This window comes from Thunnus albacares, chromosome 4 (assembly GCF_914725855.1).
Source record: "Thunnus albacares chromosome 4, fThuAlb1.1, whole genome shotgun sequence".
Lineage (NCBI taxonomy): Eukaryota > Metazoa > Chordata > Actinopteri > Scombriformes > Scombridae > Thunnus > Thunnus albacares.
The window spans coordinates 15,393,697-15,412,979 of record NC_058109.1 but is presented as its reverse complement, the minus strand read 5'-3'; the positions used below and the strand labels follow the sequence as shown (position 1 = coordinate 15,412,979).

Sequence of the window (19,283 nt, the reverse complement as noted above, 5' to 3'; positions counted from 1 at the left end):
GGAAGAAATCAATGTATTCCTTGACATACATGACATGAATTCTAAAAAAACTTAAAGGATAGGTTCAGAGTTTTTCAAGTCTGTCTTAAAACAACTTGTGAACACTGAAAGAGGTTTTCCTTGCAGTAATCATTCCTCCTGCTCATACTGGCTATTAAAAGATCCCCTTCAATTCAGTGTAAGTGAGGGGGGGCAAAATACACAGTGTGTCCACATAGTCATCTTATGCAAAAGTTTATTTGAAGCTTATATGAGGCTTCAGCAGTCTGAGTTAGTCATATCAGGCGGATATCTGCCACATCTTATGGTCAGTATGAACAGGAGGAATGATTACAGCAAGAAAAACATCTTTCAGTGTTCATTTGGGCACCTCACTGTTGTTTTAAGACAGACTTGAAAAAACTGTGAACCCGTCCCGTAAAGGTCAGTTGATGTGGTGGAGTAGAGGGATTTTGTACACTTGTGACCTCTGGTGTTGAAACAGAGACAGTGCCCCTGAACTGGTTGATTGAAGTTAAACAGATGAGGTGGAAATCCTGTATAATCTATCTGTGTATGTGAGTGTTGGTGGTTGTGGAAGAACCACTGAAAATATTAATAGTTGAAGAACAATTAGTGGATTTTCCTTTTATGTCTCAACTATTTAAGTTAAACACAACAGACAGAGGTTTAACATTAACAGTTAATCGCCAGTTTATTAGGCACATTTATCTATAATTACAGTTTCAACTTCAACTTCAGTTTATTTAAATTTCACATCACACAAATGTGCATTGGTAGTTTATTCCAAAGAAGGGGAGCTCAGTAGGCAAAGGCTCTCCCACCAAAAGATTATTTTTTAAATCGAGGAACAGTTAAGTAACCAGCATCAAGAGAACATAAAGGACGTGATGGAGTATACGGAGTAATAAGGCTGGAGATATATGAGGGAGCAAATGCTTTTAAAGCCTCATAAATAAGAAAGAGGATTTTGCAATCAGCTCTTGCTTGAATTGGTAGCCGATGCAAAGACATCAGGACAGATGTTATATGATCCAACTTAGATCGTGAGAGGACTCTGGCTGCTGTGTTTTGGACCATTTGGAGACCTTTTAGTCCAGAAAAAAGTGCATCACAGTAGTTGTAGAAATGTAGTCGATATAATGCAGTCTGTTAAAACAACCCTGCAATAAATTTCACCTTCTTAAAGATTCTTTTACTAAATTAATCTTGCGATGAGATTGTTTTATCAGCTACAAGGTCGAGAATGAACTTTCAATCTATTCATCAAGGTTATAATGTTCTGTTCAGTTTTTACTGAAATTGTTTTCCAGAGGTGTTGATTCAACTTTTCGGAGGTCATTTTGGAGACTGTTGTTTATGCTGCTGATGAACTGTATTGCATCACACCATTTATGTCAAAGAGTAGACTATAGACTGTATGGGGTGGACTGTTATTACAATAAAACACAATTCAACATCACCACAAACTACAGAGTTCAGAATGACCTTTTATTAAAATGTAATAACATGTTTTAGATACACAAATAGCTCAGAATCTGAGGTTTAAATGTTTTGTGCTTGTTTAGCAACAGTAACCTTCATAAATAAGTTATGAACAAAAATAGCTTACATCCAAAAAATCTGTAGTGTCGGACCTCTGTGCAAAAAGAGATACATACGTCTCATCTCATCTTTAATTTCCGTGATATCTGAATCTGTCTAGAAAATCTTCACACCCAGCCATAAAGTTACGTCCTCAGTGTGGATCACCATGGTGTTATACTACCCTCTACAGATTTCTTCAGGCTCTGGCACAGTTTGGATTGGATTTGTTTTATGCTGTGATTTATATCTGCCACCATATCTGACTTGGACTAAACAGTTCACCTCCATGACAGCCAGAACAAAGGGTCTATGTTGGAAAACAGCTGGAAAACTTTTTAATGTCATACTAGTCCAAATGCAGATCAATTCAACAAACTATATATCTTTTAGTACACTAAGGAAGTTCTTATTTTTAGGATGTGTGGCCATTTTGAGACACTTAAAATACAAGCAGATCTCTAAAACTCTATTTGTGTATGTCAATTAAAAGTAATTAATCAAATTTAGTGGTTTATATGCATTGTTTTAAATGAGAGTGGCAAAAATGTAAATAAAAATAAGACAGAGGAGCTTATATGATGATATGAGACTGATAAAAATGTATATGTCTGACTAGTATTTATTTGTTGGTTTGATTGCTTACAAGTCCGTTTACATCCTAGTTTGTTCCATATTTACCCTGAACACAAGATTTTCAGCAGTTTTTAAGTCCTGTGTGAGTCTGTGTTTCAATTTAATCTGCTGAACTCCACATCTCTAGTTCACCTTAATGTTTACCTCATTTTTACTGCATTTCATTTGTCTGACAGCTACTTTGCTGATTACAATTTTACATACAAAACCAATGACAAGCTTATAAAATAGGATGTGTTGTTATAGGTTAAACTGCCTGATAGTATATAAAATTAATTAACAAAAATACAATTAATTAGCTCCACCTTCACCAGCTACAACATTAAAACGCTGTTTACATAGTAGTAATAATTATCATCAAATGATGATGACAGTAATGAGATAAATAAAAATATAACAAGAACTATTCCTCTCCATAATACCTTTACTTTTGATTGTTTGAGTAGTATTTGCTCATTATGTTTGTACTGTAAAAAAAAAATCTGAATACTCCTTCCTCCACTGCCCCTGATACCAGCAACATGATCATATGAGAGTCACAAATAGCCAATAAGAGGGATCACGCATATCAGTTATTATTCTCAGTAATTACAGTTATAGATTATTTTTATGTTTGAAACAGTCACCACATAATTATCACTCAAGGACAAGATGCTTTAAGTGAGTCCAGTAGAGAATCTACTTGAGAGGAAAAAAAAACTAAGATGTCTTCCTCTCTCACCAATTCCTGATACCACAAATATCCTCGTACAGTAGGATCTGCTTTAGCCTGATAGTCTGACTGAACTTCCATTTCTTTTTCACTTCATTATATTAAATAATTTAATTGAACTAAAAAGTTACCAACAATTTTTGATAGACAGATTATATATATATATATATATCCATTCAAAAATTTGTTTTTCTTCTTGTTTATTCACTTAGATGTTTGAGCGTCACTGTGCAGAGTCCGACACTAGAGGGCTCTTTTCACATTCATCAACTGAAGGAGGAAAGTTTCTCTGTTCTCACCATAAATCTGAGTTAAAGATGTTTAGCTGTAAGCACGACTTGTGACATCACAACTAATTTGGAGCCAGTTGTGGTGATAGATAGTGTACTATTGGTGCCACCTACTTTTTGGTCGTCTTACTAGCTTTTCTACTTGTACTGTATGAGGAGGTTTAGATTTAAAAATTGTTATTTGCACATATATATACAACAACATAAAAAACAGAGTAGAAATAAAATAGATGTAATAGTAAGAAGGTAAGCAGTTAAGGAGCAAATAACATCTTGTTAATCAACCTCCATGTTTCTTTATTGTTTCACTTCTATGACAAAGCAGAACCTCACTGTCATTCAAATATAATCAATATAAAAAACAATATTCCAAATTTGAAAATGAGAATTAGAGAGAAAAAAAAAACCTAAATAAAGTAGGGCTGCAACTAATGATTATTGTCATTATCGATTAATCTTTTGAGAATTAATCTTGTTTGAGAAAATACATTGAGCGAGATCAGAACATTAAGTAACCGGAGATGTGGGCGGAACCACGGCTGAGTGAGGCAGCTGTGTGTATAGACGATCTTTTCAGGAGCATTCCGGTTCAGTTCAGACCTCCTCCTCCTTCTCTCACAGTTCTCTGCCTGAATCCGGGAGTCTCGGAGTAGCTATGGCCTCAGGCCTGTCCGCCGCTGTTTTGTTGGTTGTATGTGTGTTCCTGGCCCCTTCTGTATCAGGTGAGTTTGAATTTTAAACGTCCTTTCTTTCTTCGTTCGTCTGGCATGTTGTTCCGTTTACTGCGGGTTTTAACGTTCGCTCGGTGTGTTGAAACGGAACTGAAACGGACCGAAGCGGGGCGATGTGAGTCAGTGACGTTTGCTTTGCAACCGAGATCTGGGTTGTCTATTTAAAGTTACCTTTTGATGATCAAACATTGTGTTTTTTTTTAACTAACCGCTGGCTAATGGAGAACCAACTGGATCCAGTCCATTTTTATTTAACGATTTTAAGGTCAATATTGGTTGACAAAGCAAATAAGATCCACTCCCGAGTGAAAACACAGCTTCAACTCACTAGTCATCGCCAGTGCTTGTTTATTACTTTATTTTAACCACCATGTACCTTTTGTTCAGTCTAATCGGATCATTTAAAAATAGAATTATATAAAAGGAAAAAAAATAAATTCTCTAAAAAACATGTACATGTTGTGTGATTATTTATGAAGATGCTGCTATGTCTTCATTGGACAAAATATAATCTCCATGAGGGCATGAGGGCATGTCTACCATAGAGGCCGTTTACTCTGTGGCACGTCGCTCGACAGAAATTACGTGTTTTCGACGGAAAAACCTTGGCTCGACACATTCCCTGTCCATTCGCGCACTTAGAGTTTTTGTTATGTCGCGGACACCGTAATATTTTGTCGCGCGATGTGAATGGGTAGTGTTACCAACGTCGCCATGGAGATTGTAGTTTTCACTGAACTTCCTTATTTATATTCAGGTCTGTAACTTTAGATAACTTGTAACATCCTTGTTCAATTAGTGATGATATAACGTATATAATAATAATAATATAACATTGGGATAATGTAACGTCCGAGGCTGAGCAAATACTCAGCAGCCAACATTTCTCGCTTCTCCGTTTAAGAGCAGCTGGTCCACCATGATAACGGAGGGTGTTATCATGCTCGCACAGTGTGCCAGTGAAAATCATTAGTAGCTCATTGATATTATTGATCTTGTGAAATTTTAGCAGCGGTGCTCACAATGAGTATAGGGGAAGCACTGGTATATTAGGACTGAGTGGCTGCAGTCTTGTATGTACTTTTATTGTTGTCAAATAAATGTATTTATCTACCAAAGCCCCATATAGCCACACATAGTGTCAGGGAGCTGTTCCATGTTCACAATATTGATTGCGATGAAGAGCTGTTATTACTTGTTATTGTTATTATCAAATAGCAAAAAATGCCGATAACAACATATTCAAATAGCTGTTTTTGTCCGACCAACAGTCCAAAGATATTTAGTGTATTAACATATATGATAAAGTAAAGCAGAAAATCCTCACACTGGAGAAACTGGAACTGGGGAATGTTGTAAAATTACTAAAGTGATTGTCTAAATAGCTGTCAATACACTTTCTGTCCATCGATTCATCAACTAATTGTTTCAGCTACAGATTTTCCTAGACATAGAACATCAAGTTAATATATGAACGTCTCAAATGAACAGGTTGAGTTGTGTGTGTGTGTGTGTGTGTGTGTTTCATGCAATTCTCTAGTGGTAGCAAGACTAACCTTTCCTGCCTCCTCTGTGCTCTCTGTCTCTGATGTGTTACAGCAGGGACCAGGGACTGTGAGAGCTACAGAGATATGTCCAACACGTACCACTCATCCAAGTCATGCATAACAGGATTTTGTTGTGGTGACTGCTACAACAGATACTGCTGTCACGATTCTTTCTGGAAGTTAACTGAGGAGAAACAAGATAACTGGTATTCTACTCTTTTTTTTTTACTCTCTAATGAATTTCTGTCTTTGTTGTGTGACAGTGTTAAATTTAAAGGTGGTGGTGGTGGTGAGACAGAAAGACTTTTCTGGGTTCTTTTCTACCGTAATCACAGTAAAGCTGTGATGACGTAGCCTCTTATGCAACAAGCATGCAGTCAAGTACAAAGCACCTGCACAGGAAGCAGCATCTTCCTGTGCATGACCACCAGCATAAAGCTGACGCGTGAATCAACAGCAGCTTGCACTAGAAGTCTCCTGTTCTTCACATCGTCACGATCAGATTAGTAAACATATTTGGCTTACGCGTCTAATGTGAATTTCATCAGATATGGAACTAGGGTATGGTATTTTACAGACTGGACATGTGTGTTTTTGAGTAGTAATCAATGCAAAAGGCATAGTCATGACACATTGTGTATTGGTAATGTGTACTATCCTCGGTGGTCTGAGTGCTGTAGGATTGATCTGTAAGATAGCAACAGCGGTGCATGCAGATGCAGCAGTTAGTAGCTCCCTTGAATTATTATTTATTAATGCATTTATATAATTTCTGTTTTTGTGAGTAGCATAAAGGGACTACAAACTACATTTCATTATACAACCTTGTGTTTTAAAATGATAATAATAATAAATGAATCTTGAATCTTGAAGGTAATAGACAACATCATTGTTAAAACAGTTTTGCATTCATTTTTCTTTTGTTTCTTTTTTAGTGACGCCAGTTTTTCTTCACCATTTCCCATGATCTTTGGTATAAGTGGATTTGTCGTCATTTTGCTCATTGCCATCTGCTGCTGTGTCTGTCCCTGCTGCTGCCTGTACAAGATGTGCCGCAAGCCCCGACGTAAGTAACCCTCCACTAATGAAAAATGAAGTCTATAGTTGTTGGTGATGCTTTTTAGATACAGAACTGGCCGCTTGTTCTTTGGATAAGTGTGTAACTGTGTTGATATTTACAACAACCAATGTTGAAGGAGCTCAAACTGACTGTGACTTGATTTATCGAGTTGGCAGACTTAAAGGAGGAGGTACCATAATGTGGTTGCAAAACATTTTTGTGTGAGTGAGGCACTGATTGCCTCACTTTGTTTGTATTGGTGTTGGCAGTCCAGTGGTGCAGTTTTGCCGGCTTCCAAAACAGATCTTACAGAGTGGTTCAATTTTTTTGATAAATTAGGAGGATGGTGTGTGTTACTCACTGATAGTTGGGCTGGACGATATGAAGACATGCGCCAGAGATTTTGCCACACCGTATACCATCGCTATCCCTTTAATATCTCTGTTTGTATTATTTACCAGTTCACCAGCCAGATCCTGGCAAGTTCACATCCTGGATCTGCCTGAGCTGCAGGCTAATATAAAAGAAGTTGAACAGGTGTCAAAGATAAACAGAAAATTGAATAGAAAGTGAAAGGGGAAAAGTGATGAAATATGTTGAACTGTAAGCCATTTAATTCACTGTACTACCCCAAAAAACAGACATTCCCATCTGACTATTTTATCCATTTTTTCAATTTATTTTACTGAAAATAATGGTAGTGATATGATATGTTGGTTCAGGCCTGTGACATGTGTCAAAACATGTCAAACATTTCAAACATTTTAAAAAGAAGCTTTAACCATCAACAGTATACAGCATATTCTGTGTATATTTCTGATGCTTTTTACTTCCTCTCTATATTGTGGAAATATTAGAAAGATAAAATCTCAGTCTCGATCTACTGGATCACATTTTACGTTCACTGATATGACTACCAGTGAGTAGCTCATAAAACCTTATGTGTATAACACACAGATCAAGTTACCACTGAATGTATTTGTTCTGCAGACTCAGGTCAACCAACCCTGTTCTGACCCTTTTTATATATCTGGATCCAACCCATCTTGACTCTTTTCTTTACTGTACATTAGTCCCAAACCTAAGATTAACTCTTATTCAAGACACATACCAGCTTCTCACGGTAATGTGAGAATCTCCTAAGACTCAATTTCCTTTTTACACATTTTAGTGATCTGATTTTGTGTATATTTTTGTGTCAGCAGTGGACAATCAAAGGAAAATGCTACCACAAACTTTCAAAGAAAAGGGGGTGTCTTTAGAGATTAGTAATCAGTGTTTTTTTTAAATCAAATAGGAGTCTTACGAAAAAAAACTTGTAACAGAAGATGAATCAGCAACAATTGAACAATCTTTTAAGTCATTTTAAAGGCACAGATACCAACAATCTTCTGGTTCCAGACCCTCAAATTTGAATAATTGCTTGTTTTCTTTATCTGGCATGAAAGTAAAGTGAATATTTGGGTTTTTTAAACTTTTGCCAATAAAAAAACATCAAAATATGTCAACTTTGGAAATTTTTTAGGCCAAACAATTAGCTGATTAATCAAGAAAATAATATTCAGATTAATTGATGATGAAAAAAGTTGTAGGAAAGTTTAAGGTGTTTCACTAAACGTTACTAACACATAAGCCCATGTATTAGTATTAGTTACCTGTTTGTTTCTAGAAAGGCCAGAGTGACAAATTATGCACGTACCAGAACATAAATAATGACCTTAACAGACAGTTAACACTTAATTAAGCTAGTAAAAAGTCCATTGACAGCTTGTAGTCGTGTGCTGCTGCTTCTGCAACATGTAGTTGCACATGTGTAGGTTTCCTGTGCACCATCAAAACCAAACACATTTTTGAGTGGCTGTTGAGGTTCTCAATCTACGTAAAATGCAGCTTCTTATTTTTGCTTGGCATAAATGAAGAAGACTAGACTCTTGGTTTCCAGTGTGTTGGTGTATGTGTCTGTCTAGTTTTCAAAGCAGAACATCAGGGGACTCATTTAGGCCTGTCGGCACTCCCACCGCATGACTTTCATTACTGCATCAGCTTGGTCTTATACTAATAACACACCGACAGTGAGACACGGAGCACAAACTGAATGAACGTTCCTCAAATCACAAAGATATGCAAAAGGTTATGTGACACTGACGACAGTTACAAAGAGACACTTTATTCATTGAAGTAATGAAGTTCCTCATTTGAGATTCGTGTTTGTTGTCACCAGGCTTGCTGTGCAGCGTTTCATGTGTCTTTTTAGTGATTTTCTGTGGTGAGCAGTGTATCTCACAGGTTGATGACTCAGTATAATCATCTGTGATAATTGCTGTTTGGAGTTTATACCAAACTTGAATACCAGTTGAAAGACCATGCCCTTACTTAATTTCTACCACTGTTTTACAAGTCAGGACCTGTTTTTTTATTCAGTGCTATGAATTAGGACATAGATTTGTTAAATTGAGTTTCCTGTATATCTCATTCTATTATCATAGAATAAGATATTCTATTTATATTTTCATCAAATCTCATGAAAAGACCAAAGCAAACAATAAATTGATCTTACTGACAAGTATTGTCTGTGTAGCTAGAGCCTGATGGCCTCATTACCAACCAACATTAATGTCCAAAAAAACTGTTAATAACACATCAGTGTTGCACTGAGTGACATGTTGCTTTATTACGATGAACATGGGCACTGTGTTTTATTTTCCGTCAATCCCACATAAACAGTCCTGCTGCCGTAAATACTCACTAGTGCACCAATTCTGTAGCTGAAAATAGAGTAAACAAATACACTATTTACTCTGGTTTCAGTGACATTTGCTAAAAACTACAGTGCCCAGCTGTTTATAGAAATTATTTGACTGTTTTTAAAAATGAAAGGAAGGGCGAGGCAAGTTTATTTATATAGCACATTTCAGCAACTAGGGAATTCAAGGTGCTTTACATAAAACATTAAAAGCAGTGAGATAAAGTGCAAAAGAAACATGCCATAAAAGGACACTTAAATATACCTAAAAACAGTCATTAAAGAGATAAGATAATAGAGAATAAAAAAAAGCTAAAATATAATAAGATACATAAAATACAAGAAGAAAAGTTACAGTGCAGTGTAGGAAATAAATAATTATTTGATTTAATAAAAGGCAGCGGCAAACAGAAAAGTCTTCAGCCTTGATTTAGAAGAACTGAGAGTTGCAGCAGACCTGCAGTTTTCTGGGAGTTTGTTCCAGATATGTGGATGCATAAAAACTGAACGCTGCTTCTTCATGTTCAGTTTTGATTCTGGGAACAGAAAGCAGACATGTCCCAGATGACCTGAGAGGTCTAGATGGTTCATATCATAGCAGAAGAAGTTGGTTCATAAACCATTCAATGTTTTATAAACCAACAGCAGTATTTTAAAGTCAATTCTTTGACAGACAGGAAACCAGTGTAAAGATCTGAGAACTGGAGTGATATGATCTTCCTTGGTCTTAGTGAGTACTTGAGCAGCAGCATTCTGAATCAGCTGTGGCTGTCTGATCAATTTTTTTAGCGAGACCTGTAAAGACACCGTTACAGTGGACGAGTCTACTGAAGATAAATGCATGGACAAGTTTTTCCAAATCCTGCTGAGACATAAGTCCTTTAATCCTTGATATATTCTACAGGGGATAGTAGGCTGACTTTGTAATTGTCTTAATGTGGCTGTTGAAATTCAGGTCTGAGTCCATGACTACAACAAGATTTCTGGCTTGGTTTGTGGTTTTTAACATTGTCGATTGAAGCTGGGCACTGAATTTGAATCATTCATCATTGGCTCCAAAAACAATTACTTCAGTTTTGTCTTTGTTTAATTGAAGAAAATTCTGGCACATCCAATCGTTGATTTGTTCCATGCACTTACTTAGTGCTTGTATTGGACCATAGTCCCCCGGTGATATAGTTATTTAAATTTGTGTGTCGTCTGCATTATTATGGTGACATATTTTTGTTTTCCAATCTGAACCAGTGGGAGCATGTAGATGTTGAACTGAAGAGGCTCCAGAATGGAGCCTTGGGGAACTCCGTATGTCATTTTTGTCCACTTAGATGTGTAATTACCTATAGACACAAAGTAGTCCCTGTCCTTTAAGTAGGATTCAAACCAGTATAGTACTGTGCCAGAAAGTCCCACCCAGTTTTAGAGTCAGTCTAGTAATATGTTGTGGTCGACTGTGTCAAATGCAGCACCGAGATCCAGTAATAATAAGACTGAATTTCTGCCACTGTCTGTGTTTAAGTGTATGTCATTGAAGACCTTAACAAGAGCAGTCTCAGTGCTGTGGTGTGGTGGAAACTCCTGACTGGAAGACATCAAAACAGTTGTTTAGTGCCAAAATATTGTTCAGCTGATGAAAAACAGCTTTTTCAATGATTTTGCTTAAAAATAGGATGTTTGATATGGGCCTATAATTGTTCATTAGTGAGGCATCTACATTCTTCTTTTTTAAGAGTGGCTTGATGACGGCAGTTTTCAGGGCCTGTGGGAAGACACCATAGAGAAGAGACAATTTGTAGAAGATCTGAGGCCATGCAATTAGAACCATTTTTGAAAAAGCCTGTTGGAAGAATATCAAGGCAGCAGGAGGAGGATTTCAGATGTATAATGTCCTCCAGGTTTTTATGGTTGATCGGATTAAATTGTGTCATACCACTTGAATTGATTTTAAGTTGACACAGGAACAACACATGTCCTGTACCTTATGTGGAGGCACTGGATGCCTGTATAATTTTCTGAGTTTTGTCAGGGAAGAAGGAGGCAAATTCAATGCAGGCCCTGTTGGATAGAGGTCCAGAGGACACAGGAGACACAGGAGGGTTTGTTAGCCTGTTGACTGTAGCAAACAAGGCACATGCATTATTATTGTTTTTGGAGATGATGTCTCAGTTCCAAATTATAAATGCAAAGTCTCTCTTAATAGATGTCATAATGAACCTGTGAATTTGTTTTTCACCACCTGCGTTCAGCTTTTCGACACTCTATTTTTATATTCTGACCAGTGTGGCATTTCTGTGTATATCTGTGAGCTGTTTTAAAAGATTTACATTTTCAGTAGGAACCAGTGGGCTTGTGAGCAGCAGGCATTAACAATAACAAAAATATAGAATATGACCAGTCTTATCTAATTCAAATTAATTCAGCTTTTTGTTACTCCCAGTATTAACGTAGTAGCTCTGGAACTACTAGGTACAGCTTTGTTCACACTTTCATTACAGTAACACTCATCTTTGCATTTCTTTTTTTTTCTATCCCATGCCTTTAGCGTAGATACATCAAAAATAGTCCTTTTCTCCCCATGTATTTGCCACAAAGTTGTACTTAGTGTCTGTCTTATCTGATGTTCCTCTGGGCAGGTTTGGCTCTGAGCAGCAGACATTGAGGTTTTAGTGTTGCTTGCAAGCAGACTGCTTCTGCTTGCAAGCAGCTGTTGTGTTTCCATAAGAGTTTAAGGTTTTTGAGGCAACACGTCAGAATCGAACTCGCCAGCCCCCTATCATTAAGTCTGACTACTAAGTCTTCAGGAACTAAGCTTTTGTTTTATGACCTTGCACACACTCCCACAGGGTTTGCTATCAAACTGCAGCCTTGAGTTTCAGCACAAGTATTTCATTTCAACCTGCAAATTGTCCACATCTCACATCCAGATCATAACCAAATGTAATCAGTTCTTCCTTTCCCACTGTCCACCAAATCTCAGTCATTACTATGAGATTGAGTAATCCTACAGACAGGGTGCAAAATTAATTTTTTTGTCCACTGGTCAAATGACTAGTGAGTGAAGCAAATCTACCAGCCACTTGCATATTTTACCAGCATTAGGCAGGTGGCTGGTGCCAATTTAGTGGTCTGCCTGCAGAGAGACAGACTAAAGACAATGTGCTTTGGTGAGGCAAACATATTTGGAATGAAGGAAAGGTGACACTTTACTTTAAGTCCCCCTATTTAACATTTATAAGCAGTATATAAATAGCTAATAAATGGTTTATAACACACTATAATGCAGTCGTCAGTAGATATTAGACATAGTAATTAATGTATTATGTATTAATTAATGTAATTAATGTAATAGAAGTGTTTGCCATTGTATTTGTCAACAACTGTAACTCCTCCTGTGGTCAGCCTAAACTAAATGCTGCTAAACAGATAATGAATGACAACATAGTAAAACACAGTTGTATTAATATAAAAAATGTCTTCATAGTGTGTCATACTATACATTAATAAATACTTATAAATGTTGTTATATCTGCTTATTACAGAATTATAGTCTGTCATAAACTATTTATTAAAGGTTTATATACTGCTAATAAGTGCTAAATAGGGAGACTTTCAGTAAAATGTTACCTACATAATTTGGGCTGAATATCTGACATCCTCAGTTTAGTATTTGAGGACAGACATTTATGCAAACTGCTTGCAGTGACTTTGTACATATACGGAGAAAACGTTGGCATTTGAGCCTCCCTACCTTATTTTTTATGAGCTCTGTGAAATTGGGGACAGACAGCTCGCATACACTGCTCTGGAGTCTTTCATTTCCACTGTGAGCATTCTGCTTTTGTCCTCTTCTCTTCACTCTACATAGACTGAATATTACTTATTTTTATGTCCACTGTTAAAATAGTTTATTTAGAAATGCCCCAGATTAGACAAAAGCACCAGAGCTCTGTGGTTATTTGTGTTTGCACTGCACATTGTTTTTAATACTTCACCTCTTGCACTTCCTGTCTGTTCGGTTTTTTAGCCAGCTCGTTATAGTTTGCCATGCAGTGACGAATAAGCTCTGGCAGAGAGCAGTAGGCTAAACCACAGCAAGAATGTGGATTCCCCCAACTGCGGCTGCTGCATGTTGGGATCATATCCAGGAATGTCAGGGCTCCACCTTGTGTGACTCATTGTTTCCACGACAACCACAGTGGAGAAAAGTAAAGACCATCCCACGTCATTTACAGGAAATGGTCATGATGACTCCCACTCTGTTAGGAAAAAAAAACTTGGTGGGGAAGTGACTGACACACGCCCATCTTTCTTCCCTCAGGGTTTTTTTTAAACAATGCTGTCTCTCTGTTTCATTTAAGTTGCCCAGTGACGGGTTTAAACTTAGTGTTAACACTAAAATTCCTTGCAAGAGGTGGGTTTGTATTTATATAGATTTATATCAATCTAGCAAGTAGCTGGTTTTCATACTTCCCATAACAATGGTAGCATAAATTATGATGTTGTATTTTTACTTAAAAAAGCCCTGGCCTTTACTGCCTCATCTTTGATTAATGTTCAATTCTAGTCTCCTTTTTATTATTACTATTATATTATATACTGTGACCACTAACTATTACTATTACTATTAACTATAAATAAAAATATAGAATAAATGTACAGGTGGTCTGCTCTTTTTAACCTAAGTATTATCTGCTGGTCTTCCTTTCAGGCTGCACACGGACTCAACAACATCTGTAAGACTGTATGCAGCCTGAAGGGCAAAACCCAGGGCAAAAAAGTCCACAGAGCACACACTTCAGCTAATGAAGCTAAATTCCTGTGACAAGTTAATAACTTAATATGACTGGACAGTTTTATCAAACTTTCCTCTTCTCCTGACTGGATTTTGGCAGCAGGGCAGTCAGAGAACACCGTTTTGAGAGCTTAGTGAGTAAATCAAACTAAAACTGTAAAAATGAGGGGTGATTTGGAAAAGTTTCCCCTGTGGAAATTACACCCTGGAGCTCCTGTATCCTCCTCCATTTAAAATAAAATGAAGAAAGACCATGCAAGAATTTTAGCGACACCAAATTAAGTAACATTCATAGAACAGGACAATTATAGAAACTAACTTTACTTAAAACAAGCTTCAGCTCTCCCTGCCAGGTTGGTAAAGTTGAATAAATGAAGAAATAATGGTTTATGTTTTGCAGCATGTTTGAGGAACAGACAATGATATCTCTGTGTAAATCTGAACTTCCTGTTTGTCACAGTGCTTTGTATTTACCATTGTGAACTCTGTGCTGGTGGTCATGCTCTGAAAATAAATGCTGTTTAAAGGTAGAGTCAGTCATTCTGGAGAAAGATTGTTGATAACCAAAAGAGGAATATAGCAGAATTCAGAGCGATGCATCAGCTGTAGAGTCACTTCTGTTCCTCTGACACATCATCATGAGTGTAAAAAAAACTTTCGTCCCATGTGAGCACAACAGTCCATCCACACTCTCTGCAGCCTCCCCACTTCTCACTCGACCTGCGTTCAACGTCTCTGTCCACAGAAGCAGCTGTCTGTCACCTGCAGCTCCTGATGAGCTGAGAGGACAGCGGCCAGACACAGGAAGAAATCAACAGTGTTTGTATTTCTTGATTCATTGATACAGTTAATAAGTTGAAAACACGTATACAGCGGGATATTTGTGTGATTTCAACAGCTGCCTGCTCAGATTATGCTTCACTAAACACAACAGAACAGACTTGGAGTGTAAAAAAACGCAGGGGGGTCTCCGTGAGACTGTCTCGGATTCAGTGTGGATTGATACATTTAATAAAATGGAAATGTATCTGTCCCATGAGAAAACACTCACTATGTAAACTGGCTACGACCTCTCTCTCCCACCATTCAACGGGTGCTGGAGACAGGAGACTTTGATGTCCTCACACAGACAGCTGATGGCTTCCCCCTGACCTGTGCATGAGCACAAACGCCCCCTGCTGATTGGCTGGAATAGTGTTGTGTGGATCGCTCTGAGCCACTGTGTTTATATGCCCATTTCCAGAGCCAGTACTGTGTATGGACACAAGATTTTTTTTCAGTGCACACACAGAACAGACAGCTATGGAGATATTCGCTTAATTTGACATAAAATGTATTGGATTAGAATCGCTGACTCTACCTTTTAATCTGGTTAACACTTCCTTCCTCAGTTGTACTCTCCCACCTCATCTGAAACTGTGACTGAACCCCCTACCAAGTTTTATATGGTATGTTTCTCATCTGTTTCTGTGTTGTGTCTGTTCACAGCTGTGATAGCTACCACCACCCACACCACAGTGATGACCACCACTCCTCAGCAATACCCCCAGCAGCCAATGGCATCACCTGGACATCCCCAGTCCTACCAGGGGGCCCAGTATCCACCCTACCAGCCTGTACCAGTCCAGTCGGGTTACGGAAGCCAACCTGTGCCACAGGGCTATGGGCCTCAGCCCATGCCCACAGTGCCCTACCCGGGACAACCTTTCACACCAGGACCACCACCAACATATCAGGAAGCCAGTGAGTGTGGGTTCCTTATAACCTTGACAAAGAGTTACAGGTCTGATCAAAGGTCTAACAAAAGCCAACTCACCTCACCCCACTGTCAAATGTAGTCACTCTTACAAAGAACGTTAAACTTACTGTAGGAACTGTGGATGATGCATTGTGGGTTACAGATATTTAAAAGATAGACAGAAATGAACATTCTCATTACAGATGATTAGATGATTACAGTCTTTTTTGAGGAACACCCAGCATACTGTAGAAAAGCACCCTTAAAATGGGGTAATGACACATCACAGCGTAGGCTTTAAATAGCAAACACATGATGCAATTTTGGTGCTTCAGAATAGCTGCAACCGGACGTGGAGGTGGAATAATGGCTGCTGGTGTAAAGTTGGGTTATGTCTGGATCTTGTAAAATAGGAAAAATGGTCACTTTGCTCAATAGAACTTAAGTTGTGGTTACTGTCAAAGCATTTACAGCCCTTTCATACTCATGCCATGTTTTCTTTCTGTGTCCAGTCGGTCCTGTCTACCCTCCCAATCCAATGCCTTACAGCCAGGCTGCGTTCAACCCCGGCCAGCCGTCGTACCCTCTACAGCCTCCTGTGCAGCCGCCACAGCCCAACGCTCCACCTGCCCAACCAGACTTCCTTGCCCAGCCAGCATATAACCCGGATTATGTTGCAGCACCACCGAAGACTGGATATTGAACCACAGTGACAAACTCTCAGCCTCTTAAAGTGTGCTGCAACATTTTGGAACCTGGTAGAGCTGGAAATGTGTAATTTGAATAGAGATGCGAGTTGCTTTTGAGCATCTTGATCCATGTGTTTTAGTGGTTAAATATGAGAATGTTAGGACACGTTTTGCAGTTGATGTAGTGCATCTGTTCTGTCGGAAGAGATGCCAAGTGAAAATGTTGATACCTCTTGGCTTGTATTGCATGGACTTACAATATACAAGTGGTGAGATTTTTTTTTAACAGTTTCTTTGTGGCTCCATCTTAGTCATCTTGGTGAATTTAACATTAAGCCACTGAGTCTGATTTTTTTTTTAAAGAGTAGATTGAGTAGCTTTGTCATTTGTCTGCCTTCTGAACATGCCACAACATCTCCCTCCTATTATGAGTCTATACTGTAAAAGCCGAATTTGTCTGAGCTCTTAATCCATCTGAAATGATTGGAGTCAGACTCAGTGGTCAAATGTTGGAAGAGTTTCAGCGCTCATAACCATAATGTCTTTTTTTTCACTGATAAAGTGCTTTGAACCTTTTTTCATACACTGTCTAACATTACATTTTGTGCCTGGTGCTTTGTGAGGTGTATAAAGCATTATCTGTGTTATATCTTCCTACTGAAGGATTTATGGTGTATATGATTCATATCATTGCCAGCGAGTGAATACGGTGTGTTCAGGAAAAAAGGTGTTCTATTAACCTCCCAGCAAAAGGGAAGATATAACATGTCAACTCAAAAAACTAAGCCATGCACACGGAGAAAGTCCACTTTATTTTCCATGTGTTCATGCAGAAAGGGGATTTTGCATGACATTTTTTTTCTTTCTTTTTATTTTTGCTCAGGTTTTTTTCATTTGTCCAACTGCACACGCGCTGAAATGCATCGGCAGCTTTGAATGAAATAACCAAAGGTGATTTTGTTTTGTTTTTTTCAGTCAACCAAACATTCACATAGAGACATGGCATGTTCACACAATGCAAGAAACAATTGTGCCTTCCTAACCATATGACTTTTATCAAACAAAACTGTACATCATAAAATCTGTTTCTGTTACTGTTGTGTTACGTTCACTCAGCCTTTCATTCACTTGAGACAGCCTCAAAATTTTGCAATGTGCTGTGTTCAACATTACTGCCATTAATCTAGTCTAGATGAATTTCAGCTTTTGTTAGAACCCAATCCTGTGCATGTTATGAATCTTTAAAGGTCATCATTTTCTTATTGAGTATTGTGCTATTTGCTTTCAAATTCTTTTTTTTTCTTCTGGAAACTGTCGTCACCTTTGTGTTTATAACAGTCAGGATTGAATAAGTAATTTTTTTGTTTTCAAATCTAAAAACTTGACCGAGAAGCCTTCTTTGCTCTGCTCTGCCTTGTCACCTGTTTTCCTGCTACAAAGCCGCCACTTCTGCTTTCTGCTGATTGGAATTACATGAAAATAGTTCTGCAAAAGTGACCTTTTTTCATGTTACCCAGCTCAACTTGGAGAAGTACAGTCACAATTCATGTGACAGGACAGACTTTGTTCTGCTGAGCCACTCTGTTTGAAATCCCTGACTTTTCTACTTCTTTTAGTTAGGCTTTGATTGCGGTCAAAGAAGATAGTATCTAACATGTTCCATTTTGATGTGTCTTCATCAAGGGTACAGGTTTCAGAATGATTTTCAGTCAAATCTGGGCTGTGGTTTGTTTTATCTACTGATGTATGACCACAAGTTAGCTATTGAAAGTAGCCTAATGTGCTCACATATCTTTGTAATGTGCATGTCTGTGTTTCTTACGTCGACCGAGTGATTCGTCTGTCGAAGTAAATACTTGCTTTTGTCTGTCTTCGTAAATGTGTTCTGCCTTTGATTTCAGTCCTCTTGGCCAGTGTTGATTCTTCAAGGTGACTTAAATTGGGAGTATTTTTATTTGTGTGTGTGGATTATAGCCATTTGTGTTCTTCATGAAAAAAAAAATACCAGCAGAGATTTATTCCTCCATCTGTGTTTCTCATTCATAAATAATTGCCATTGATGCTACTTTGAGAATATATGTACTTTTTATTTTTGTTAAAAACCCACCACTTATTCTGCAGAGTTCAATAAAATATATATTTTCTGTTTTTCCTCAATTTTGGTTATTGAATTTTCAGCATAGAAGTTGATCATGCAGAGTGCACTTATATGTTTACATATACACATAAAAAGACAGAAGGGAACACTGTTATTTTACAATCAATTTCTGGAAAGTTTCCTGTAGAAAAAAAACAAAAACTATGGTACTATGTCACTAATTATGGGGGAAATGATGACCCTCCGAGCCGGTTCAATCCCACGGACTGGCAGGATAAATCTGGGTGGGGAAAGTGAAGAAGCAGCGCATGCCCCTCCCTCATCATCACCACTGAGGTGCCCTTGAGCAAGGCCATTAACCCCATCTGCTCCAGTAGAGCTGCCCAGTGGTCGATCAGACTGGTTGCACTGGGCAGCTTCCAGGTGTGAATGTGTACCTGTGAGTGTGATCAGGGTGTTCCTGAAAACTCAAGAGAAACTCCCCTGAATGAATAAAGGTTAAAAAAAAAAAAAAACACAAATTAGTGCTCAGTTCAAGATCAAGATGTACTTTATCTGTCCCCATGGGGAAATTTGTTTTGGTCATTTCATTGCTTTTCAGAAATATTTATGAAGTAACTTCTTAGCAAAACAGTATGTTCAACATGGAATAGAGGCAGACCAGCA

The 19,283-nt window shown here is 38.0% G+C and overlaps 1 protein-coding gene across 4 annotated transcripts; it reads left to right on the top strand.

Annotated features, from left to right (window-relative positions):
• Positions 1 to 3,624: 3,624 nt before the first annotated feature.
• Positions 3,625 to 18,676, top strand: LOC122980874 (protein shisa-5-like). 4 transcript variants are annotated; one of them, XM_044349286.1, is made up of 5 exons: positions 3,625 to 3,944; positions 5,556 to 5,706; positions 6,436 to 6,566; positions 15,581 to 15,841; positions 16,343 to 18,676. In XM_044349286.1, exons 1-5 carry the CDS (start codon positions 3,878 to 3,880, stop codon positions 16,531 to 16,533), a joined length of 801 nt encoding a protein of 266 aa, XP_044205221.1. In that variant the 5' UTR covers positions 3,625 to 3,877; the 3' UTR covers positions 16,534 to 18,676. The 4 variants fall into 4 exon arrangements, with proteins under 4 accessions (XP_044205221.1, XP_044205220.1, XP_044205223.1 ...); XM_044349285.1 differs by having other exon boundaries at positions 3,628 to 3,944; positions 5,553 to 5,706; XM_044349288.1 differs by having other exon boundaries at positions 3,630 to 3,944; positions 5,553 to 5,706; positions 15,581 to 15,835.
• The last annotated feature ends 607 nt before the right edge of the window (positions 18,677 to 19,283 follow it).

Bases quoted from the DNA above. Each gene is read 5' to 3' on its own strand.
- LOC122980874 (XM_044349285.1), top strand. From the start codon at position 3,878: ATGGCCTCAGGCCTGTCCGCCGCTGTTTTGTTGGTTGTATGTGTGTTC. The intron at 5,707-6,435 runs GTATTCTACTCT...TTTCTTTTTTAG, and splicing joins GAGGAGAAACAAGATAACTG to TGACGCCAGTTTTTCTTCAC. The intron at 6,567-15,580 runs GTAAGTAACCCT...GTCTGTTCACAG, and splicing joins GATGTGCCGCAAGCCCCGAC to CTGTGATAGCTACCACCACC.